Source organism: Sminthopsis crassicaudata, chromosome 5 (assembly GCF_048593235.1).
Source record: "Sminthopsis crassicaudata isolate SCR6 chromosome 5, ASM4859323v1, whole genome shotgun sequence".
Classification (NCBI taxonomy): domain Eukaryota; kingdom Metazoa; phylum Chordata; class Mammalia; order Dasyuromorphia; family Dasyuridae; genus Sminthopsis; species Sminthopsis crassicaudata.
The window spans coordinates 190,712,249-190,738,050 of record NC_133621.1 but is presented as its reverse complement, the minus strand read 5'-3'; the positions used below and the strand labels follow the sequence as shown (position 1 = coordinate 190,738,050).

The following is a 25,802-nucleotide window of genomic DNA, read 5'->3' as shown; positions in this document are numbered from 1 at the left end:
AACTTATTTATTTCAAGGACCACCTAGAATTAAAATTGTTAAGGACACAACTTATCTCAGATGCCTTCCGTCTTTTTTGTACCTTTCTTTTTTGGTAATCTACTTCATTTCAGACAACACTATTGTGTTGTCTCTGGCTGCCTCAAGGACCACATTATGTAAATCTCTATATGAAAAGTATTGTGGATCATAAAAGAGGGAAAAGGACTGACATGTGCAAACATATTTGTAGCAGCCCTTTTTGTAGTGGCAAGGAATTGGAAACTGAGTGGATGCCCATTAGTTGGAGAATGGTTGAATAAGTTATAGTATATGAATATTATAGAATATTATTGTTCTATAAGAAAGGATCAGTAGGATGATTTTAGAAAGGCCTGGAAAGACTTATATGAACTGATGCTAAGTGAAATGATCTGAAGCAAGAGAACATTGAAGGTAGCAATAAGAAGACTATGATGATCAATTGTGATGGATGTGGCTCTTTTTTTTTAATAGCTTTTTATTTACAAGATATAGGCATGGGTAATTTTACAGCACTGACAATTGCCAAGCCGTTTGTTCCAATTTTCCCCCTCTTTCCCCCTACCCCCTTCCCCCAGATGGCAGGTTGAGCAATATATGTTAAATATGTTAAAGTATAAATTAAATACAATATATATACATGTCCAAACAGTTATTTTGCTGTTCAAAAAGAATTGGACTTTGACATAGTGTACAATTAGCCTGTGAAGGAAATCCAAAATGCAGGTGGACAAAAATAGGGGTATTAGGAATTCTATGTAGCGGTTCATAGTCATTTCCCAGAGTTCTTTTGCTGTGTGTAACTGGTTCAATTCATTACTATTCTATTGGAACTGATTTGGTTCATCTCATTGTTGGAGAGGGCCATGTCCATCAGAATTGATCATCATATAGTATTGCTGTTGAAGTATATAATGATCTCCTGGTCCTGCTCATTTCACTCAGCATCAGTTCATGTAAGTCTCTCCAGGCCTTTCTGAAATCATCCTATTGGTCATTTCTTACAGAACAATAATATTCCATAATATTCATATACCAAAATTTATTCAGCTATTCTCCAATTGATGGGCATCCACTTAGTTTCCAGTTTCTGGCCACTACAAAGAGGGCTTGGATGTGGCTCTTTTCTTTCTTTCTTTTTTTTTTTTAAACATGGCTTCTTTTTATTTGATTAAAGATGTCACTCCACACATAACCATCCAATTGTTCTGTACAGATTTAAGGGGATTTTCTTCTCTGCTTTATTATCAATAGAATTTCTAAAAAACCTCAGAATCATTTATAAAAGAGAAGATGGCATGATTTTACACCTGGTAATTTTGGTAACTTTTAATAGAGAAATATTGTTAAAACATTTTAATTTATCATTATTTTCTCTCCACATGTAGTAATTCCTTTTTTTATTTAGAATTTTTTTCACAGTATATATGCATGAGTAATTTTTTTATAATATTATCCCTTGTATTCATTTTTCCAAATTATCCCCTCCCTCCCTCCATTCCCTCCCCCCGATGACAGGCAATCCCATACATTTTACATGTGTTACAATAAAACCTAGATACAATATATGTGTGTAAATGCCATTTTCTTGTTGCACATTAAGTATTAGATTCCGAAGGTATAAGTAACCTGGGTAGATAGACAGTAGTGCTAACAATTTACATTTACTTCCCAGTGTTCCTTCTCTGGGTGTAATTATTTCTATCCATCATTGATCAACTGGAAGTGAGTTGGATCTTCTTTATGTTGAAGATATCCACTTCCGTCAGAATATATCTTCATACAGCATTGAAGTGTACAGCTATCTTTTGGTTCTATTCATTTCACTCAGCATCAGTTGATGTAAGTCTCTCCAAGCCTCTCTGTATTCCTCCTGCTGGTCATTTCTTACAGAGCAATAGTATTCCATAATCTTCATATACCATAATTTACCCACCATTCTCCAATTGATGGGCATCCATTCAACTTCCAGTTTCTAGCCACAACAAAAAGAGCTGCCACAAACATTTTGGCACATACAGGTCCCTTTCCCTTCTTTAGTATTTTTTTTGGGATGTAAGCCCAGTAGTAGTATGGCTGGGTCAAAGGGTATGCACAGTTTGATAACTTTTTGGGCATAGTTCCAAATTGCTCTCCAGAATGGCTGGATTCTTTCACAACTCCACCAACAATGTATCAGTGTCCCAGTTTTCCCAAGGATGTGGCTCTTTTCAAAAGCAAAGTAATTCAGGACTGTTCCATTGGACCAGTGATGGAGAGAGCTATCTATACTCAGAGAGATGACTGTGGGAACTGACTGTAGATCACAACATAGTATTTTCACTTTTTTGTTTGCTCTCATTTTTTTCCTTTTTGATTTGATTTTTCTTATACAGGATAATTGTGGAAATATGTATAGAAAAATTGAACATGTTTAGCATATGTTGGATTACTTGCTGCCTAGGGAAGGGGATGTGGGAAAGAGAGGGAGAAAAAAGTTTAGAACACAATTTTTTTTACAAGGGTAAATGTTGGAAACTATCTTTGCATATATTTAGAAAATAAAAAGTTTCAATAAAAAGTTTTGTGCTCTACTCCTTCCCCATATGTCCCTCAAAGCTATCATTATTACGATACCAACACCACTACTTACCAAACCTATGTTCCATTTTGAGAGTCCATCTCTTTCCTAAATCCAGGCTTCTTAAACTTTTCCCACTTGTGACCCCTTTTCTCCTGAGAAATTGTAATCCCAGGCATATAGATGTGTAAAATAGGTATATAAATCAAACATTTACTGATAATAAATTATTTTAAACAATTCTTTGCTATACATATAATTTTAGCTTTTATTAAAGACAAAAGTAAATTTGTATACTGGGATGGATGTACATGTTTATTTCTACATAAAGAATTAAATCTTGGTGGAATATTTGATACCTTTTACTGTTGTCACATTTTTCTTAATCTCCACATTTAGTTACATTATTCTTATGGGGTTGTGACCCACAGTTTAAGAAGCATTGCCTTAGATGACAGCTAACTAATCTGAAAAGCTTGGATATATCCATAGATAAAAATATGAATCTGAGTATTTCTTCAGAAGCTTTTCAATTTGACATAGCTAAAATTATCACTTAATCATTATAATTGTCTCTTATCCCTTGTTTGGTTAACCTTATCTCCAACCTGTATTTTTAAAAAAATATAATTTTAATGTAAAAGGCATGGATCCATTTAGAGTCATGAGTAATTTGATATAAAGTGTTGGCCTAAGCCTAATTTCTGCCAGATTTTTTTCTGATTTTCTAAGCAATTAAAAACTTGTTTTATCGGGTTTCTTTATTCTTGATTTTCTTTTATCTAGTCTGTTCCATGGATCTACCTCTCACTTTTTTTTTTAAACCAGTAGCAGATGGTTTTGATTTTTTATCATGTAGTTTGAGGTCTGGAAATGATATTCTCCCTTCATTCCTACCCTTTTCCATTATTTCCCCTGATATTTTAGATTCCCCCCCCCCAAAATATAGTACCAACTAGCCTTATCCTCATGCAGATTTAATTTAAAGTTTTCTGGTATTCTTAAGGAGGTTTGAATTGGCATTTTACAAAGCTATATCTTATTCTAAAAAGTATAATCATAAAATATACAAACTTCCTCAATATGTAGGAGACATAATGCCCCTCCCTTATTCTATGTCAGTCCCTAGGGAGGGTGAGAGAATTAGATTCCATTCCTTAGTTTAGTTTCTAGAGGACAACCTTTGTTCCAGCACCAAAACCCACCTCCAACTCAAGTCCCAGGTACTTTGACTCCACTGGGCATCTCTGTTAGACTAACACTCCAGGCAGTCCATCTTGTTGGGATTCTTGACTTCAAGATCATTATGGTTCAAACTTGAGGATCTGGTGGGGATCACTGCATATACCTGAAACAGGAAAAGTCAAACAGAATAGACATAAATACCCCAGACTTAATTTTTTGGAGCTGAGTAAAAGAGAAGGAGAACAGAGGCATGAAGTCTTTCTCTTACTGGATCAGTTAATAGCTCCAGCACTGTGGTGCCACCTTCTGGAAACAGCAGAAGGTGTCTGTAAGAAAGAAAGAGCAAGAGATAGAAAATGCAGCAGCAGAAGCAAACTTCTCAGTTTTAAAGATAGCCTTTCTGGCTGTGTTGCCCATCAAAGAAGGTACACTTGTCTCCGTCTCAGAAGGTTAGGACTTGCCCTAGGAGAGCTATGGCTCTCCAAGTTAGGTGATCTGGGCTTGCTTCAAAGTAACCCCTAAGACAAGTGAATTTTGCTACTATTTTATCAGTTACTGAAAGGTATCTCTTTTTCAGTTTGACTGATACAATGTTCAAAGTATAAATGAACTTTGGTAGTATAATTTTGTCATGGTGACATGGTCCATCCATGAACATTGAATATTCTTCTATTTGAGTTGTTCTTTATTTTTTTTTAAAGGAACATTTAGTAATTGAATCTATAGAAATACTTTGTGTGCTTTAGTAGATTGATTCCCAGATAATTTATGCATTTTTTTTGTTATTTGGAATGAAATTCCCTTTCTATTATTGCCTCTTGGATTTTGTCATTATTATATGCTGTTGCTTTTTGAGCTTTTATTGTGTAGCCTAAAACTCTGCCCTAGCTATTGTCTCAATTATTCCTAAGTAAATTGATTCTTTTACTTTTTCTAAGTGAACTATCATGTCATAAATAGGAATAGTTTTGTAAACTTTACCTGGTTTTATGCTTTTAATTTCTTTTTCTAATCTTATTTCTGTTGCCAGCATTTCTAGATCTATATCAAATAATAATGGAAAGACTAGCACTCTTGCTTTATCCCTGTATATATTGGGAAAGCTTCTAAAACATCATCATTACTTCTGATGATTGCTTTTGGTTTTAGAGAGACACTTTTAAAATATGCTAATATTTTGCAGAGTTCTTTTTTCAACCATTAATTTGTTATTGTACTTTTTCAAAGACTTTTTCTGCATCATTTGAGCTATTTATGTAGTTTGGGGTATTTTTATTTTTAATATCATTAATTATATTATTATTTTTCTTCAATTAAACCATCTTTGCATCCTTGATAAAAATCCAACTTGGTTATAATGAATTTTCTTGGATAAATCATTGTAATTGGTTTGATGGGATTGTATTTAAAACTTTAAAAATTGACATTTATTAATAATATTGATCTATAGTTCTTTTTCTATGCTTTGGCCTTCTCTAGTTTAAGTAGTGTGATACTACTCACCTACTAAAAAGAATCTGGTAGATTACTCTTTTTCCTCAATTTTTGAGAATAATTTTTATAATATTGATATTTAATTTTCTTCAAAGATTTGATAGAATTCTCCTGTGTATCTGTCAGGATGAAGATTTTTTTTCCTTTGGTGTTTCTTTTACATTTAGTTCTTTTTCTTTTTTTGAGATTGGATTATTTTGATTTTTTATTTGGTATTCTACTAGTTGGGTTTTTTATATATTTTTGAAGGCATTTCTCTGTTTCTTTTGCATTCTCAGCTTTAGTAGCATATAACTCTATATAGTGAGTACTGATAATTCTTTTTAGTTCTGATTTTGTTGTAATTTCATGTTGTTTATTATTTAATTTGATTTTTCCCCTTTTTAATCAAACTAGTTAAAGAGTTATCAATTTTATTAGTATTTTTAAAGAACAAGCTTTTAATCTTATTTATTATAACTATTTTTCATGCCATTTATATATTTCTCTTTTAATTTTTACTATCTCCTTTTTATGTTTATTTTAGCTTTTTTGTTTTTTCATTTTAAAAAATGCATATTTAGTTCATTGGTCCTGTCCTTTTCTATTTTGTTAATGAATGATTTTAAGGACATATTTTCCCCTCTAAAAAATATAGCTTTATCCTTATCTATATCCCAGGAATTCTTTGAATATTGTTTTATCATTATAAGTTTATTTCACATAATTATTATTTACATAGTTGATACTTTGGTTCATTTAATATTTAGTATTTCATTATTAAGTCTCCATGTGGGCCTGTATTGTTTGTGTTCCCTGAACCAATTACTATTTTATTGTATTATGGTTGGCAAAGGATTATAAAAAAATACTTCTGACTTTTCACATTTGTTTTCAATATTTCTGTGCTCTGGCCAGTTTTTGCCAAAGTTTCCTATAGTGCTGAAAAATATTGATATTCTTTATTTCATGAGACTTCACTGATAAATTTTCAATGTGAGCATTAATACCCCATCAGTTTTACAAATCAGGGCTTGATTCATTGTTTTATTAATTATTCAGATTTAGGAAAGTTTCAATAATGCAGACTTGTGCATACTTTTTTCCCTTCAGAGATCCTAAATGTTAACATTTAACAGTACACCTTGTATTGCTCTATCAACATTGCTTGAACTCAACAAGGATACAGTAGAAAATTCAGGGAATGAAATCTTCATGAAATTTGAGTACTGGTGACTGTAGGCCTAACAACAACAATAAACTTGCATTTATATAGTACTTTAAGATTTGTAAAATGCTTTTCCTCCTTTATCTCATTTGAGTTTGGCAACACCCTTGCCTTAAATCCTTTAACTCTAGTTTCTGCAGCAATTTTTTTCTCATTTTCTAATTCTATATTTTCTCTTTTGTTTATTTTTCTGTCCTATTTGTCCAAAATGGAGACAGACATTAGACTCTCTTGACACTTGCATAACTCTTTGTGTCTTGTAATTCAGTTAATTTTTCCTCTGTGAATTTAGAGACTAAAAGGCACTTGGAACATATGTTTTTGATATTGATTTACTTTTATACTTCCTTTCAGTATAATGTAGTTTACTTATTTCTTTTTATATTGTGAATTTTTTGCTTTTGTTTTATTTGATAACATGGTTGAAACTACTTTTTTTTAAAAATTGTTTTTGATTCATTTGATACACAATAAACTTTATTCCAGCCCCACATTTTTATTCTATACATGATTTTGTTTTTAGGTATGTTCTTGTAAGTAAGATTTTTATTTTATTTTCCAGTCTGTTACTCTTTAATTTTATTGGATTATTTAAGATATTTGCATGTTTTTCTGTTTCACATACACACACACACACATTCTGAATTAGGATAACACCCTATGTTTGTAAAGAAAATATTTTATTTTTTCAATTATTTGACTTAAACTACTTTAAGCCAACCCTATATATTAGCTGTCTCTCCTTCAGCATCAATTTTTCCTCTCCTACTTGTTACCCCTTTCCCTAGTTTTGAAGTTTTACTTATTAGTTTCTTTTTCTTTCTGCCTTTTATTTATTTATTTAAAACCGGGATTCTTAAACATTTTCCACTCATGATCTCTTTTCGCTAGAGAAATTTTCATATGACCATCCATATCTTGAATCTGAGCCAAGGTGTTTCTGGCTGTGTTCTTGCATGCTCAGTGCAAAGTGCGCATGTTATGTGTTCAGAACCAAGGTTTCAATGAAGTCAAGCAATGCAACATGGGCAAGTACTGACATAAAAACCTCAGATTCATTATGTGTTTGATTTTAAATTAATTTTTGGTCTTTGTGTTCAGAAATCTTTTATCACTGCCTATTTTCAGTAATATGACCTCATATCAGTTGGAAAGCCACAGTTTAAGAAGCTTTGATTTAAATGTTCATCCTTTTTTTTCTCTCAGTTAATAGTCAAGTAAAATTCTTGTTCCTCTCCTCTCCTTCAACTTATTTTGTTTGCTAGTATTAACATTTCATTGGCTATGCCTTTTTTCAACAAAAGGATTTCTTTTCCTTATTCTCTTCGTTATTTATCTTCATTTTCAGTTTATTCTAGACTTCCCCCCCCTCTAATTCATTCTTATTTCTACTTTTTAAAAAGTCTTTTCATTTCTCCTGGAATTAAAGTTTCTATGATACTGATTTTGATTTCCCTTTTCTAAAGAGTTTCTAAGTTATTGTCATGTAGATTACTCCCATCCCTCTTTTTCTGTTGTTTCTCATTCGGTCTCAATTCCTGCAGAACATAGAATTGTTGCATGGTAAGAATTTTCCTAAATATTTGAATTTCCTTTTCATTAATATCTTTTGCTTTCTTCCCATGATCATTATTCTCTCCCATTTGCCAAGAATTCTTCTTTCTGGGCCTATAATTTTTCATTCTTTTGGGTTTCCTCCAGGAAATCATTTCCTGAGACAAGATGAGTGGTCTCTCTAAGCACCACATCCCTGCAGATTATCCCTTATAAGGTACCTATCTTGATTATAAAATATTTCTCTTCACCCATGGGAACATTTAATAGGCCCCTCTCCCACCAATGAAACAAGATTTTCCTCTTCCCCATTTCAGTCTCTCCCTTTGTCTTTTACCCATTCTCCTTTAGGCCCTTTTCTAGAGATAGGATTCATTTTCCCTTCATTGTTGACCTTTAACTTTATTACAGCACATCTAATATTCTCTTCTATCTTCTTCCCCCCTCTTCCTCTTTATGTATTTTACCATTATTCAACTGCACTATCTCTAGGTATTATGATATTTATTTCATCATGTTTCAGATTTGTTTCTCTTATCACTTCTTCTATTTGGGTTCTTCTTTTACTCTTGCCCCCTTTTGTGCATTTAGGAAAAAAAATCTTTTAATGGCCTCTGTTTTAATATCATTGTTACTACTAACTCCATAGGTGTCTTTCTCATTTTAGATTTTTTTTTTCATTTTGGGAGAAGTAATTTATTTTATTATCTTTTATAATCTTTTTTTGATTGCATTTGTTTAGCTTTTTTTGTATTTCTCTTGTCTGTACTATATGAAAATAATTTTTTTTCAGATCAAATTATCTTTTTATTGGAAGTACATCTTTTTTCAACAATAGTTGGCTTGGGTTTGTAGAATGTGTCATGCTGCATTGTTTTATAACTCTTTTGTTCTTTGGAACACATTATTCCATTCCTTCCTGTGGGTTCTTGTAAGTGCAGTATAGTTTTCTGTTATTCAAATTTCCTTTTCTTTTTATTTTATTTTATTTTTTTACTGATTGCATGCAGAATTTGTTGTTTCTCTGTTGGTTATATGATTATGTTTACTGTCTTTAACTGAGATTTCCTCTTAAGATCTTTCATTATTTATCTTTTCCCCTTATTTTCCCTTATTAGTTACTTTCCGCCTCCTTTCCAGGGGGGACTGGACTTTAAAGATTTCAGAGCCTCTTCCTATGCCGGACAATTCACATTTCATTGATCTCAGCTCCTAAGCCAAGTGACTTTTGGAGAGAGAGAATTGCTTTCAGATGAATGCCAGTTTGCTTTCCTTCAGGCCTAGTAGAGTATCATACTTATTGGCATCTACCTCAATTCCCTTTATTATTTAGTTTCCTGGGTATTATTGTAGCATGGAGCTTTGCCATACTGCAGTTCCAGCCAGTGAAAACTTCTCTCTTTTAGTTTCTCATTGTAGAGGGAAGAGGGGATGGCACAGTTGAGTTGTGTTGCAACTGGCTATGACATTTCTGGGATTTTTCCTTCTGGAGTTCCTTTCAGGTGGTTATTGGTAGATTCTTTTTTATCTTATGTTGTCCTATGTTTTTATTAGAGCTGAGCAATTTTTTATTTATGATTTTTTTAAAAATATAGTGTCCAAACTTTTTTTGCTTTTAAAACCTGCTTTGTGGGGAGTCTAGTTATTTTATATTATAAATCTGTTTTCCAGATTTATTTGCTTTGATAGCAGATATCTAATATTTGTTCTATTTTTTATCTTTCATAAATTTTGTTTTGTTCTGTGATAAATATATAAAGTCAAATATAATAAATTCCTGCATTGGCCATGGAGGTGGTCATGTTTCATCATGAGCCTTCTTGAAGCATTCTTTTGATTAGAATTCCTGTTTTTTTTTTTTAATTTACATTTTATTATTTTCAAATGGCAAAAATATACCTCATTTCTTTTCCCATAAGAGAAGGAAAGGAAAACAAAACCCCATGTTATCAATATGTGTGGTCAAGCAAAACAGATTTCCACATGTCTAAGCCCCAAAGAAAAGACCTCATTTTCTCTCTTTTTTTCCCTTTCACCTTCTCCTCTTCCTTTTTCCTTTTCTTCCTCTTCTCTCTCTCTCTTTCTTTCTCTCTCTCTTTCACTCTCTCTGTCTGTCTCTCTGTCTGTCTCTCACTGACTCTCTCTCTCTCTCTCTCTCTCTCTCTCTCTCTCTCTCTTTCTCTCTCTCTCTCTCCCTCCCTCCCTCCTTCCCTCCCTCTCTTCTGGAATTGTGACATGAAACTGGATAATAAACAAGGGAGGTGCCAAGTGGTACTTGGTGCTGTACCTAGTGTCCACACAGAGGTTCCCTATAATTTCTTTCTGATTAGTTGATCAATCCCCTTATTGTCTTTGGATAATGATAACTCCTAATTCTGTTTTTGCTGCTGTTGCTTTGTCATAGCCTCCAAGGCCCACAGTTGATATTTCCAGTTCTCTGTGCTCCCAGGCTAACCCCCATGTTACAGATCTCTTTTGCTTTTTCTAAATTGTATTGTCATTCAGAAAAATGAATGAGATAATATTTGTAAAGCACTTTATAATTCCTGAAAGAACCATACAAATGCTACCTATTATTATTTACTCCATTCTAATTGTCAAAGAATGTCTTGCTTTCTTGGGTAAGGTTTTATACCTTTTCTGCCAACTGTTAATTCCCAGTTAAATTCTTCCTAACTCTAACTACTCCCCCTTTTTCCTTTAGTACTCTCATGTCATCTATTTAAAAATAATAAAAACTTTCAAAAAATTCAGTTTATTGATAGATGGTCAAAGGATATGAACAGACAATTTTCAGATGATGAAATTGAAACTATTTCCACTCATATGAAAAAGTGTTCCAAATCACTGTTGATCAGAGAAATTCAAATTAAGACAACTCTGAGATACCACTACACACCTGTCAGATTGGCTAAGATGACAGGAACAAATAATGATGAATGTTGGAGGGGCTGTGGGAAAACTGGGACACTGATGCATTGTTGGTGGAGTTGTGAAAGAATCCGGCCATTCTGGAGAGCAATCTGGAATTATGCCCAAAAAGTTATCAAACTCTGCATACCCTTTGATCCAGCAGTGCTACTACTGGGCTTATATCCAAAGAAATACTAAAGAAGGGAAAAGGACCTGTATGTGCCAAAATGTTTGTGGCAGCCCTTTTTGTAGTGGCTATAAACTGGAAAATGAATGGATGCCCATCAATTGGAGAATGGTTGGGTAAATTATGGTATATGAATGTTATGGAATATTACTGTTCTGTAAGAAATGCCCAGCAGGATGAATACAGAAAGTTCTGGAGAGACTTACATGGACTGATGCTAGTGAAATGAGCAGAACCAGGAGATCATTATACACTTCAACAGTGATACTGTATGAGGATGTATTCTGATGGAAGTAGATATCTTCGACAAAGGTGATTCCAATTTATCAATGATGGACAGAAGCAGCTATACCCAGAGAAGGAACACTGGGAAATGAATGTGGACTACTTGCATTTTTGTTTTTCTTCCCAGGTTTTTTTTTAAACTACCGAATCCAATTTTTCTTGTACAACAAGAGAACTGTTTGGTTTTGCACACATATATTGTATCTAGGATATACTATAACATATTTAACATGTATGAGACTGCCTGCCATCTAGGGGAGGGGATAGAGGGAGGGAAAGGAAAAGTCAGAACAGAAGTGAATGCAAGGGATAATGTTGTAAAAAATTACCCAGGAATATGTTCTGTGAATAAAAAGTTATAATTAAAAAAAATAAAGACAGGATCATGGAGACTTAAGGAGAAGATCCTTAAAAAAATTCATTTTATCTCTTGAAGTAATTCTAGATGAACTTGTGGCCACACTGTGTTTTGCTTTGAGGATTGGCTTATAGATATTTTGGAGTTATTCTTTTCTTTAGGATTTATGTCTTGAGTGTCAAAGTCACCATAATAGCTTTTCATGGTGGAATTCCTTTTTCTTTTTTTTTTCCTGGTCTACTTACTAACTTTAAATTTCATGTTAGAGATGGACTGCTTTATACAATAGAGTTAGTAGTCCTTTTTTAAGCTAGTGGATGTTAAATTATTCCAGGATATCCAGAACAGGTCAGGCCAGGAACCTACAAATTTTCAGTGCTCCCAAAAGTGATATAATCCAGAACAAGGTCTGATCACTGTTTCACTGGCCTGAGATCTGCAAGTTACTGCAAGTTAAGTTTGGGTCTGAGGAATACACTTGTGGGATTGTTCCTAATTGGAGTTCAAGTAGACTGCTGCTGGACTTCACCTCTATCAATCAGCTAGAAAAATGCTGGTTCAAGAGTGACAGAACTACAATCTTCCCATTTGTTTGTAACTTCATTCTGTTGCAGGTTTCATACTGGACTATAGATTGGAACTGATATTTCATTGTATTTCTTCATTCAAAACCATATAACTACGTCTTCTTTTTGAATGTTTCTTGTTGGGTACACTGCCCAGGGTCCTCAGCCTGCTCTTCACCTTGCTCCTCATCTTGGACTTTATTCTGGGCTACCACCCTTAGCTGTAAGACCTCTTCTTAACCAGCTCTGGATCTATATCCTAGACCTGAGTAGTAACTGCCATTTTGGCATCTGCCATTTCTGCATCCAGTTGAGCATCACTTTTTGCTGGTTTTAGAAGGGGGAGAGGGTGGAACAAGTATTTATTAAGTACCTACTAAGTGCTGGGTACTATAAGAAGTGCTTTACAGATATTATCTCACACGATCCTCACAAAAAACCCTGTGAAGTACTTAATTGCTATTATGATCTTTGTTATGTGGAGTCTGTAGCCTCATCCAGGACTGAAATGCTCTATTCTACTGTTCCTGGCTGGACCTTGTCCCTATTGCCTGAAGATCTGTCTGTCTCTTTATGCCAACTTGGGTGGGAAAAATGATTCACTGTGATTTAAAAAAAATTCCCAATCAGAATGTAGTCTGGTGGATTTTCTAGATCTGTTTGCAGGTGATACAGGAGGAGGGAGAGTTTTATTTTACTTCTGACAATCTGCCATCTTGGCTTTGCTCTAATCCCAAAGTTTTACTCCTTCCCTGATTTTGCACATCTTGACTCTCTTAATGTATCTTAAGACTGCACTAGCTTTCCTGGCTACCATATGATATTAGTGACTCACTCTGAATTTGAATTCCATTAAATGTTTCAGATCTTTTTCAAATCAATCATATTTTAACAACATTCCTTTCTGAATTATAAGCTTTAAACTCTTTTGGTTTTGAGGTCATACATATTGTCATAGTCTGTCATGAAGACGCCTATTCTCTAGCAAACAGAAGATCAAACTTAGTAATGAAATATTTAATGCTGAATCTACAACATATATCATCACTCAGATCTAATCTTGGATGTATTCTGTGTCCTAATTGCCAAGACCTTATAAGATATGGCCAGCGTTGAACCAAATTCAAGAAACACACAAATTCCATATCAACTTTGTTTTTAATATCTCCCTCCCCAATTTTATATCTTTAGAGGCTTATTTGAAGAAAATAGAGAAAGAGAAGATTAACAAATTGGGCCTGCAACTTAAAAAGCTAGAAAAAGATCAAATTAAAACCCCCCAACCAAAAATTAAACTTGAAATACAAAAATTAAAAGGAGAAATCAATAATATTGAAAGTAAAAAAAACTATTGAATTAATAAATAAAACCAAGAGTTGGTTTTATGAAAAAGCCAATAAAATAGATAAACCTTTGGTAAATCTGATCAGAAAAAGGAAAGAGGAAAATCAAATTGTTACTATTACAAATGAAAAGGGGGATCTTTCCACCAATGAAGAGGAAATTAGAGAAATAATGAGTTACTTTGCCCAACTTTATGCCAATAAATTTGATAACTTAAGTGAAATGGATGACTTTCTCCAAAAATATAGGCTTCCTAGATTAACAGAGGAGGAGACAAATTGCTTAAATAGTCCCATTTCAGAAAAAGAAATAGAACAAACTATTAATCAACTCCCCAAGAAAAAATCCCCAGGACCAGATGGATTTACATGTGAATTCTACCAAACATTTAAAGAACAATTAGCCCCAATGTTATATAAATTATTTGAAAAAATAGGGGATGAAGGAGTCCTACCAAACTCCTTTTATGACACAGACATGGTACTGATACCTAAACCAGGTCGATCAAAAACTGAGAAAGAAAATTATACACCAATTTCCTTAATGAATATTGATGCTAAAATCTTAAATAAGATATTAATATCTCCCTCCCCGTTTAACAAGAATATCTTTCTCTTTTTCTTCTGCCCCACTACACCAGCTTCTTATTTCTCTCTAGAGAAACCACATATAGCAATGACAAGGGAGAAAAACATTGGACTACCACAGCTAAAAAGCTAAAGTTATTGAAATCTGTCTTATCAACTACTTCCCCACTTTAGGGGGCTCTGATCCAGGTACCCCAACACTGGAAACAATGCAAAGCTGGCTAACATAATTTGATGCTAATCAAGCTTGTAACATCTATCTCTCAGGTCAGTTAGTCTATGGCAAAGTCCACTTTCAACATGTTTTCCATACAATTGTTTGAAGGCCTTATCTAGTAGATTCCCTTAGAGCTTCCCCTTCACTTTATATGAGTAGATAAAGCCCATTTGTTTGATTCTCATTGGAGCTACAATTCTTAGTTCTAGTTAAAACACAAAGCCAAACCCTTGCTGCTGAAGTCTATAATTAGATCCGTATGTGACATGACCCAGTTGATTTTTCTGACGCATTTACTCTGTTATTTGCCCTTTCTGAGACCTCTAATGTCTCCTTCACAGTTGGTGGTACTCAGCTCTTCCTGTGGAGGCAGCCTTCACTTCTTATCCTGTCTTGTAGGGCTGCATGTATGTTTCAGAACTCACCTTTTGATTTTTAAAAATATATGTCATTCTACATGGAAGATGATTATCTTAAAGCAAGATTTTTTTTCCTTTTTAAGAATGGCTAGGAAATGTTTCTTTAGGAGTCCTGTAATTGGGCAGCCAGCACTTTTGATGTCTTCTTCGATGATGTCACCAGCTATTCCCAGGATAGGAAAGGCAGGGTCTCCCCCTGGAATGATGACAACACTTGTTTCAAGTTGAAGAACCTGTGGTTCTTTTTCCTGCACTCTTGGGAAAGCAAATACACAATGTTCATTTCCTCAATATGGGATGTGCTGTGCTGGGCTGCACAGCTAGCAGGTCATTTTCCCGTATGTCACATCCTTCGGGACAAGGCAGCATGGGGCCAGAGGCAGGAAATGGCATATTCCTGGAATGAGGCAACGTTTTCCCAGGGTAGCTATTGGTTCTTCCTAACTATAAAATATACTCATCCAGAAACAGCCCAAGAGTTTTTCTTTTTGGAGGCACCCAGAAGCAAAGAAGGGTAAGTTGGAAGCCTGATGTGATATTTTTAGAGAAAAAATAGCCTTTGGGGTTCTGTTAACATTGAGATTGTGTTTATCAGTTTTTCTTTCTTTTGATCATATTATTCAGGAATTTCCCGGAAAATAGAAGACTAATTTGGGGTACAATGGATGGGTAATATGACTAGCAATGAGAATCCCAGTTTCAGCTCTGTTAATTATTAGTTGGATGCCTTTGGATGGATCATTTACTTGCTCTATACCTGTTACTTTATCTTTCAAGTGGAGAGAAAAATTTACTTACATTATCAGCCTTATAGGTTATTGTGAGAAATAAGAGAAGAACCTATAAGTAAAAAAAAATTTTTTTCTTAAGTTTAAAAAGAAAGTAGAGAGGCTATTTTTAAAACTTTAATAATATCATAATCTAAATATTCTACCTTTTCTTCTTATTCTTTAACTTTAAGAAATTCTTCTTAAGGCATTTAATAAATGTTTAATGACTGCTGATTAAGAAATCAGGCCTATATATACTGAGGTAAGAATCATTGATTATAGTAGGAAGTAAGTTTTCCTTGCTCAAAACATCTTCAATTTGCTCTGTTGTCCATGATAATGACTATTTTATTTGTGTTGTTTTGTTATCTTGTATTTTGTATTTCTGTTATTACCATTCTATCACTTTTTATAGCTCTCTATAAGGCTTTAGTTTTAGTAAAACAGAAAGATAACTAGGTAAACATTTCAGATCTCAGAGCTGAAATGACTAGGAAAGAAGTGCTATTATGAGAAAACTGAGAAAATAAAACAAAAAAGTCCTATATTTTTAGATTGAATTCTGAGATTAAAAAAATATCCTTATGGAATCTTCTCCCTCCCTCCCCCCCAAAAAAACCTCCCAAAAACCCAAACCCTTTTAATTACCCAAAGAATGGATCAAATACTCAAGATCTGAGAATAGAAGAAGATTCTAAAGGGGATCAAAAAGGGGAGGAGAAAGACATTACTTTTTGTTCCTTCTATACTTTTGCCTCTAAGTAAGCTATTTAAATCTATAATACAATTCTCTGGAAGCTTCCCTCCCCCCTTTCCTGTGGGATAAATAGAAGACAGAGTTATTCTTACTTACTTGTGAAGAAAATGAGATCCTGACTTCCTTTAAATATCTTGATCAAGGTTAAAGTACTCCAGCGGTGAACAAACGAGCTTAAAATAGAACTCCTGTTTGAAAGTATCGCTGAGGAGGAGGAAGACCATGGTCAACTACAGGCAGTGTGGTAGGGTGGATAGAGAGCTACTCTTAAAGGTAGTAAAATCAGTGTTAAGTCCTGCTTCTGATTGTGACAGCCATCTATGTTAAATCCTGTAGATTTTTAGTGTCCCCCAGGCAACTGTCTAAGATTATGAATTGCAGAGCATTTGTTGATCGGCCTTGATTGTACATTTTTTTTTCCCACCTGAAAGTTCTCTACAGTCTTCAGGAATCATGGCATTTTTATAGTATCTTAACATTTCTAAGTGCTTTTTTTCATAGTCATCCCGTGATAATACATTATCATTATTTCCATTTTGCAAATGAGGAAACTCTGGTTTATAGAGATTAAGATTTGCTTGGGATTATACAGGAACTGCAGGAGTTAGGATTGGAACTCAAGTTTTTCCTGAGGCTGGGAGAACATGGGTGATAGTGATCATACACATAATAACTATCTTTGCATACAAATCTTTGCATTGATCCTTTATCTGTTTCTTAACAGTGTCATGGAAAGGCTGATTGTCCCCCAACCCCAAGCTGTGGATTCTCTTCGAAGTTTCCAGGTATTGTTGTTGGATAGAAGGAGCAGACTCCATGGCCAAATCCGGAGCCTCCGGGACATCATCCGAAAGATCGAAAAGCTTCGCAAAAGGTCCCTGCTGGCGTACATCACAGGCAGTTCCCTGAGTGCAGCTGGAGCCATCACGGCCATCGTGGGGCTGTCCTTGAGTCCCATCACTCTAGGGACCTCTCTTCTGGCCTCCGCAGTGGGCCTGGGTGTGGCCACTGCAGGAGGGGCAGTCACCCTCAGTTCCGACTTGTCCCTGATGTTTCGCAACTCCAGAGAGCTGAGAAGGGTGCAGGATATTGCAGCAATTTGCCAGGATCAGATGAGGGAAATTTTAGGATGCTTGGATTTCTTTTGCCGGGGACAAGGTTGTCTGGATTTCCAACTTCTCCAGTCTGGGAAGAAGGCTTCCATTGCTCTGTATAATTCTGTCTATTTTATCGTGTTCTTCGGCTCACGTGGCTTCCTCATCCCCAGGCATGCAGAGGGGTCCACGAAGGTTAGCCAGGCCGTACTGAAGGCCAAGATTCAGAAACTGGCCGAGAGCCTGGAGTCCTGCACCACTGCCCTGGATGAACTCAGTCAGCAGCTGGAATCGAGAGTACAACTCTATGCAAAAACCAAACATGAAAACTCCACTTTGGACTCAAAGGAATCTCTGGACAAATATGGAGGGATGATTTTTTGAGAGCAAAGACCTTGGAGCTGAATTGAGATGGATTTGTACACAAAGAATGAAAAAAACAAAAAAACAAATGTGACTCTTGTAAAAGGGATGTATACTTTGGGTATGAGTTGGATTTCTGAGATTCTGTGTAACACTGAGGTTTTCTGAATATATGACTTGAAGTGGGTGGGTCCTCATAGCCGTTATATTCTTACCACTGTGATATCCTGTGAGGAAAAGGACTGGGATTTGGTGCTGGAGACTTTTTCCATGTTTAGTAATAGCACATGTGAATGGGCGATGCTTATGTATTGTGTGCTAGCAAAATGTTTTCCTGTCACCATCAAAAATTTCCTAGTCACCAATGCCAGCCAAAAACTAGGTAGTTCTTTCCTGAGAACCCAGTGCTTGCAAAATTACCTGGACTTTCAAAATGGCTCCAGTTCTACCTTGAGGGTACTGGTCCATACCAAAGAGGGTCTGGGAGACCTCTTCAGTCAGGTTAGTTAAAGGACTTCACTTCAATTCAAAGTAATTGAAAAGCCCCTAAGAAGTCTTAATGAGCAGGGCAGATCTAATACCTCCTCCTTTTTGATTCTAAAAAACCCCAAAGGATCTAAAACAAAAGCCCACTTACAAGAGGACTTCCATCTGCTTGCTCTTTATGACCATACTCCCCACAACCCAAATAAACAAAAATCTCTGTTTCAGAGTTCAAGAAAGGTATCTGAAACTAACCTGACTCTTTTTACCCCCTAGCTTTCTCTGTTTAAGGGTTCATTTTGGGTTTAGCGAAGACCCCTTAGAGTGGCTGTAGACTTAATTTACCCATCCTGACCTAATGATTTCAAGGATTCCCCAAAGCGATCATTCCAATATTTAGTGTGCAGTCCAAGGAAGGGGCCCCCTTTTGGGTCACCTGTCTATGCCGGATGGCAAGCTCAAAGGCAGTCAGCATCCTTTGGGTTAATGGAAAAGATGAGATAACTGGGAAAGTGGCAGGTCATTATAAGGGGAAGGCATAATTGATATAAAATTCCCTACTTTATTAACTTAAAAGATATGACACATTCTACCCTTTAGAGGGCAGCATTGTCTATATGTTGTAGAAACTGGTACACCAAAGAATGTAATTTTTATTGAGAAATTAGCTTTTCCACCTTTTATTTTAACACCACATAACATTTTATTTATTTATTTAAATCTTATAATTTTATTGTTTTTAATTATATAATTGCATTTTATAGAAGTGACATATTTTAATAATCACAGAATTAGCCAATTTGGGAAAACTTGGTCGCTATCACTAGCTTCATTTCCAGTGAGTAAAGTGCAGCCAAATGGTTTCTGTAAAGTGGATAGGAGATAAGTAAATGGTTGCTGGAGATGGCATTAATTTCTTTAAGGAGACTCTTTTTGATCTCTGGGAAAGAATTTATTTTTCAATGTTTCTGTTAAGTAAATAAGTTAAAGAGGGACCAAATAAAGGGATGTTAAAAATAAAACAAAATAAAAATACCCTTTAGGAAGAAAAAGTAAGGTAATATATTTTTGATTATGTAAGTGATTAAAAGAATGTTTACCTTTAAAGTATACATAAGAACATATAAGACTTGACCTGGAAAAAGAATGTGTTAAGTGTAGAAAAGAATAACTTGAGAGGAGTCACGGTATAAATAAGCATCTGCATTCAGAAAACCTAATGTCCTATGAAGTTGTGTCTCATAGTTGATGGACAGTGTGGTTGGTGAAGTTTTAGTGATGTGTCTTGGTTTCCTCTGTTATAGGTACAGGAGATCCTGGTATTTCTTTCTTTTCTTTTCTTTTCCTTCTTTCTTTCCTTCTTTCCTTCTTTCCTTCTTTCCTTCTTTCCTTCCTTCTTTCCTTCTTTCCTTCTTTCCTTCTTTCTTTCTTTCTTTCCTTCTTTCTTTCTTTCTTTCTTTCTTTCTTTCTTTCTTTCTTTCTTTCTTTCTTTCTTTCTTTCTTTCTTTCTTTCTTTCTTTCTTTCTTTCTTTCTTTCTTTCTTTCTTTCTTTCTTTCTTTCTTTCTTTCTTTCTTTCTTTCTTCTTTCTTTCTTTCTTTCTTTCTTTCTTTCTTTCTTTCTTTCTTTCTTCTTTCTTTCTTTCTTTCTTTCTTTCTTTCTTTCTTTCTTTCTTTCTTTCTTTCTTTCTTTCTTCTTCCTTCCTTCCTCCTTCCCTCCCCCTTTTCTCTTTCTTTCTTTCTTTCTTTCTTCCTTCCTTCCTCCTTCCCTCCCTCCCCCTTTTCTCTTTCTTTCTTTCTTTCTTTCTTTCTTTCTTTCTTTCTTTCTCTTTCTTTCTTTCTTTCTTTCTTTCTTTCTTTCTTTCTCTTCTTCCTTCCTTCCTTCCTTCCTTCCTTCCTTCCTTCCTTCCTTCCTTTCTTTCTTTCTTTCTTTCTTTCTTTCTTTCTTTCTTTCTTTCTTTCTTTCTTTCTTTCTTTCTTTCTTTCTTTCTTTCTTTCTTTCTTTCTTTCTTTCTTTCTTTCTTTCTTTCTTTCTTTCTTTCTTTCTTTGTCTTTCTTCCTTCCTTCCTTCCTTTCTTCCTTTTGTTAGTTACCCCTTAGAAAACTTTTAAAGTTTCTTGAGTCACACACCCAATAATTGCAACCAAGTACCAAAAATGGGTTGCAAAATATTGGGTCCTACAAAAAAAATCACCTACCAATGATGGCAGTGAGCCTGAGGAAGTGAAATTTCAAAGCTATGGGGCAAACTTCCAATTTTTCTGAAAACTTTGGCTCATATTTTGTTGTCTTTTTTCCTCTTGCATCCTAGACAGTTGAAGAGCCTGTATTTCCTTAACTTATTTAAATAGCTACTGGCAAAAATCTGGTCCTAACATCATTCTTAAATCAGTGCTTAATGCTGAATTAGATTCTCTCAGTAATTAATCACTATATTGAGCATCCTTGGAAGCACTATCAATCTTTCTATCAAACTTTGAGTTTTATCTTGCATGGATCAATTCATAAAGGAATAATGTCTAATAATAATATGTACAAAGTAAGGAATCAGTAAATATTATTAAATGAAGAAGTAGCTTCATAGCTTAGGCAATAAGTATATCTATCTTATAAGCCAGTGGAGACTTTGTAGAAAAAGATCACCAGCTTTCCCTATGTAATTTTTATTTTGAAATTTAGAAGCTCTTTGGAGCTTTAGGTAATTTATTCCTTAGTCAAATGTAGCTATATATTAATTCTTAAGAGAAAATAATATTTTTGTGGAAAATATACAGAATGTTATTTTGGTAAATCTTCATCCTATCAGAAATAAAATGTAATATGAAATGTTGCGGGGAAGGATAAGGGAAATCCTTAGATAAAGGTGCACATCAGAAAAAAAAACTACATTTCAAAAATAAACTTGCTAAAAACAAACATGCTGAATGTCTAAGTGCTGGTTGTTTTTCCTAGTATTCTATACTGAAAACATTTTAATATGTTGCTTTCATAATGCTGAGAACTAAGCTTTGACTCTGCATTGTTGTGTTTCAACAAAACTATATCTTATTCTATTTTTCCAAAAATGCAGACTACACTATGTGTAAATCAAATTACCTGGAGGTACATTAGAACAGGGATGGTGCATATAATTAATGTCCATTTATATGGGAATCAGACTGTAGGAGATTCATTCCTTTAGAACATTGTGAAGAACTGGGCTATAGGAGATATGAAGGAATCAAATTGAAATCTAAAAATTCATTAAAACTGAGAATTAGGAGATATTGCTAGGCTTCATATAATGAATTTATTATATTTTAAGTAAATATTTGTCATTTCAACCCACAGTACATAGAAAGAAGCAAATTGAAAAGTAATAATAGCTAAAGGCAAGAAGAGACAGGTTTCACTTTTCATTGCCAGCAATGATAGTGAGAGCTGACAGTCTGACTGACCTTAAAGGATCAGACAGAAATAAAAATTAAGAGCACCACAATTGGATCTACTTAGTAAAATAAATAAATAAATAAATAAGCAAACAAACAAACAAACAAACAAACAAATAAATAAATAAATAAATAAACAGCTCTAGTCTTCAAAAGCCTCTGAGGTTATTAATAATTGGTATTTATAATAATGATCTTACATTATCAACAAAAGGTTAAATTATGTAAACTATATGCTCATAAGGTAGAGAAAAGTATATATTTCCAAAAGATTTTCATTAAGAATGTTTAAAAGAAAAATAATTTTTATGCTTAAATAGGAAAATGTCAGAAAATGAGTTGATGCCCATCATTTGGGGAATGGCTGAATAAATTATGGTTTGTGAAAGTAATGGAATATTTTTCTATAAAAAAAATGATGAACAAGTTGATTTTAGAAAGGTCTGGAAAGATTTATATGAAGTGATGTTGAAATAAGCAGAACCAGGAAAACACTGTGCATAGCAACAGTAAGATTGTGCAATGATCAACTGTGATAAACTTGATTCTTCTCAGTGATTCAGGGATCCAAGGCTAGCCCAATAAACTTTGGATGGGAAATGCCATTTGCATCCAAAAAGAGAACTATAGAGACTGAATGTAAACCAACATGCTGTGTTCACTTCCCCCCTTTTTCTTCTGTTTTTCCCCCTCTCATGGTTTTCCCCGTTTGTTGTGATTTTTCTCTCCCAACGTGATTCATGAGGAAATATGTAAAAAAAAAATTAATACATATGTATAACCAAGAAAAAAAAAAGCAAATTCCAGCTAACTGCAAAACTCAGTTGTATCAAGCATCACATTGATAGGGCCATATTATTTAGAGAAATTTCAGAAATCACCTAGTCTAAGCCTTTTATTCTATAGATGAAGAAGTGTGGTCCAGGGAGGTTAGGGGACTTGAATAAAGACATACAGGAAGTAAGAGGCAAAGACATGATTTGAATACAAGTACTCTGAGTCAGCTGGTACAACTTAAGTGGATCTCTGTGAGTTCAAATCTGACCTCAACTGCTTCCTACTTTGTGTGACCCTGGGCAGTCACTTAACCCTGTTTGCCTCAGTTTCCTCATCTTTCAAATAAGCTGGAGAAGGACATGGCAAACCACTCCAGTACGTTTGCCAAGAAAACCCCAAATGGGGCCACAAAGAGTCGGATACTGCTAAAAAAAATTACTAAACCTCACTTTGAGTCCAGAGACTATGTTGTCTTTTCATTCTTTTAGAGGATTCCTCCTGTAAATGAGGTATTGCTGCATTCATACCAACATATTCAAACACTAATTGGTTAGCAGCTTTAATCCAGTAAATTGGACTTTTATCATTCTGAATGTATGAATCTGTTCTACTACCATATTTGTAGAGCTATGTATGATTTTAGTTGTATCATCATGGGCAAGTCAGGAGCTCCCTGATACTCAGTTTCTTTTTCTTTAAAATGGGGAAGTCAGATCAGATTATCTCTCTAGTGTTTCCTGGTAAAAAATCTATGATACTCTGAGGGTCTGAAATGTATTCTGTAAAACTTCAGTTAAACACAATTTTGAGGACTGTTCAACAGAATCATTTAGAAAACTGAAGGGGCAGCTAGGTGGCGCAGTGGATAGAGCACCAGCCCTGAATTCAGGAGGACCCGAGTTCAAATTTGACCTCAGACACTTAACACTTCCTAGCTGTGTGACCCTGGGCAAGTCACTTAACCCCAGCCTCAGGGGAAAAAAAAAAAGAAAACTGAAAAAGGAAACACAGTAACTTTAATAGAAAATGAAATTTATGTCTAGAGAGCTATTGATACCCAGTGGGTACAAAAAGTACTTGATAAATTATATATGTTGATTTGAATGATGACATCCTGCCCTGTTCCTGCCAATTAATTTATTTTGTATTTGGGAGGAAATGAAAAGAATGAAAATATAGAAAGAACAATAAGATCTGGTATTTGGAACACCCAGATATGTCAAATATACAATCTAGGCTAAAGGATATAATGTAAGAGAAAGTATTTGGAACAGTACATGGCACTAAAGAAATGATGGGCGTTATACTTTCTTCTCTTTGGAATTAACCAGTGGGATACTTGTTAGCAATACATTTTTCATTTTACATTTGAGTTTTAAGAGAGGTTTTTTTTTTCATAAACTCACAGAATATTGAATCTTAACTCTCTGAGTTTAGAAGTCATCAAATTGGAGCAGCCTCATCTGATAGATGAGGAAACTGTAAACTAGAGAGGTCAAGTTACTTGTATAAACTCATACAGCAGAGTTAGGGTTTCAACCTGGCATTCTGATTTCAAAGTCAATACTCTTTCTTAAATGACCTTAAGCAACCTTTATTTTTAAAGATGAGAGAGGCAGCTTGGTATAGGAGATAAGGGAGCTGGCTTCAATACCTGGAAGATTTATGTATAACTCTCCTTCACATAACTTCTGACACAGACTATATGATCCTGGGCAAGCCACTTAACGATTCAATATTTTAGAAAACTTTAAGAGGCTAGGTTTCAGAGATTGTATGGACCTCTGTTGATAGTGGAAATTTCCTTACCTAAAAGTTCTCTATTTCAATGAAACCACAGGTAAAAACTATATCCTATTTTCTTCTTTTTTTTTTTAAAAAAATTAAAGCTTTTTTATTTACAGAACACATGCATAGGTAATTTTTCAACACTGACCCTTGCAAAAACACCTTTGTGTTCCAAATTTTCCCTTCCTTCCCCCCAACCCCTCCCCTAGATGGCAGGTAATCCAATACATGTTACATATGTTAAAATATATATTTAAGTCCAATATATGTATACATATTTATACAATTATCTTGCACAAGAAAAATTGGTATAACCTATTTTGTAAGATGTTTTATATAAACTTTTAAGAGGTCTATGGCAGAATTCCATTAGTCCTTTTTCATTTATTAACTCACCTTGAATCTTGGCTGTAGCCAAGCTCTTCCTGAGGATTTGTCCTCAAGTTTTGGACTGAGTTAGTGTCAGATCCTGCCAAGCTTTGCTCATCTCTCAGCAGTTAGCTATCTTCTTTGTGCCTCAACTACAAGTGATCTATTCACTCAGCGTGGGCTGTTTGAGCTAAACACAGGGAAAGTCTTAGTTTATTTTTTGGACCTCTGCTCTCAGGGCCCCAGTTTTCCTTATCTATGCAAAGCAGAAGAGTAGAGGAATAACCAAGGAGTACAAAAGCTCCTGTATTTGCTTTCCTTGAGCATAAAGAGGTATTTCCAGGTTCCTTGAAGAAAAATATGAAGCAACTTTCCTCCCAAGTCTCTCTCTTAGACCAGAATTGGTTATTTTGAACATAAGGGGAAAACTATATCTTATAGCTTTTGGTAGATTATCTCCCTTAACAACTTTTAATTCAGTTCTATTCAACAAACACTTAATTGTACATATGCTGATAAAGCAGGGATATAAAGATGAAAAACTACACAATCTCTGCCCTCATTGAGTTTATAATCCAATTGGAGGATAAGATACTTGTGAATAAGATAAAATTTATTAAAGATGCAAGTAAAAGAGAATCTGATGGTAAAGGAAGGATTTAAGCAAAGATCTGTAAGAAATTTAAGAAAGAAATAATTTTCATAAAGTGGAGAAAGAGGGGAGCTTTATGAAAGAGATGACACTTAGCTAGGTCCTGCAGAAAAAGAATTTCGACAGGGAGAGATGTAGAAGAAATGTATTCCAGGAATGGAGAACAGTCTGAATCCATGCATAGGAAGGCTTGAGTTAAATTCAAAGGAAGGCAAGCACTATGGCCTTTAACACAAACTGCCTCAAGAAAGTATCTTTTATATAGAATAGAACAGTACTTCAATGGATCAGTGTTATGGGCCCCTTTCCAAATTTCATGCTAAGCTCTTATGGCTCATTGAATCTCTGAATTGAGACTTCAGAGGCTTTCTATTCCCAAATGATGATTCCATGTACAACATACCAAAGAAATGATTATCCATCCTGG

At 34.6% G+C, this 25,802-nt stretch overlaps 1 protein-coding gene and 1 long non-coding RNA gene across 6 annotated transcripts in view; one reads left to right on the top strand and one right to left on the bottom strand.

The window, feature by feature from the left end:
- Positions 1-18,067, top strand: part of APOLD1 (apolipoprotein L domain containing 1) — a 65,759-nt gene extending 47,692 nt beyond the window's left edge. For 4 of the 5 annotated variants that reach the window (XM_074269153.1, XM_074269150.1, XM_074269149.1 and 1 more), the window contains one exon: positions 17,149-18,067. In XM_074269153.1, the coding sequence (XP_074125254.1) occupies positions 17,153-17,902 (750 nt within the window). In that variant the 5' untranslated portion in view covers positions 17,149-17,152 and the 3' untranslated portion in view covers positions 17,903-18,067. Of the gene's footprint in view, positions 1-15,336; positions 15,412-17,148 lie in introns of those variants that run through there. The other variant, XM_074269151.1, reaches the window with a different exon arrangement.
- LOC141543629 (uncharacterized) lies at positions 1,485-24,967 on the bottom strand. Its single transcript, XR_012482482.1, has 3 exons — positions 24,751-24,967; positions 3,787-3,929; positions 1,485-2,460 (listed from the first exon to the last, which is right to left on the bottom strand). It is a non-coding gene; the product is annotated as an uncharacterized LOC141543629 (long non-coding RNA).
- Positions 24,968-25,802: the final 835 nt, after the last annotated feature.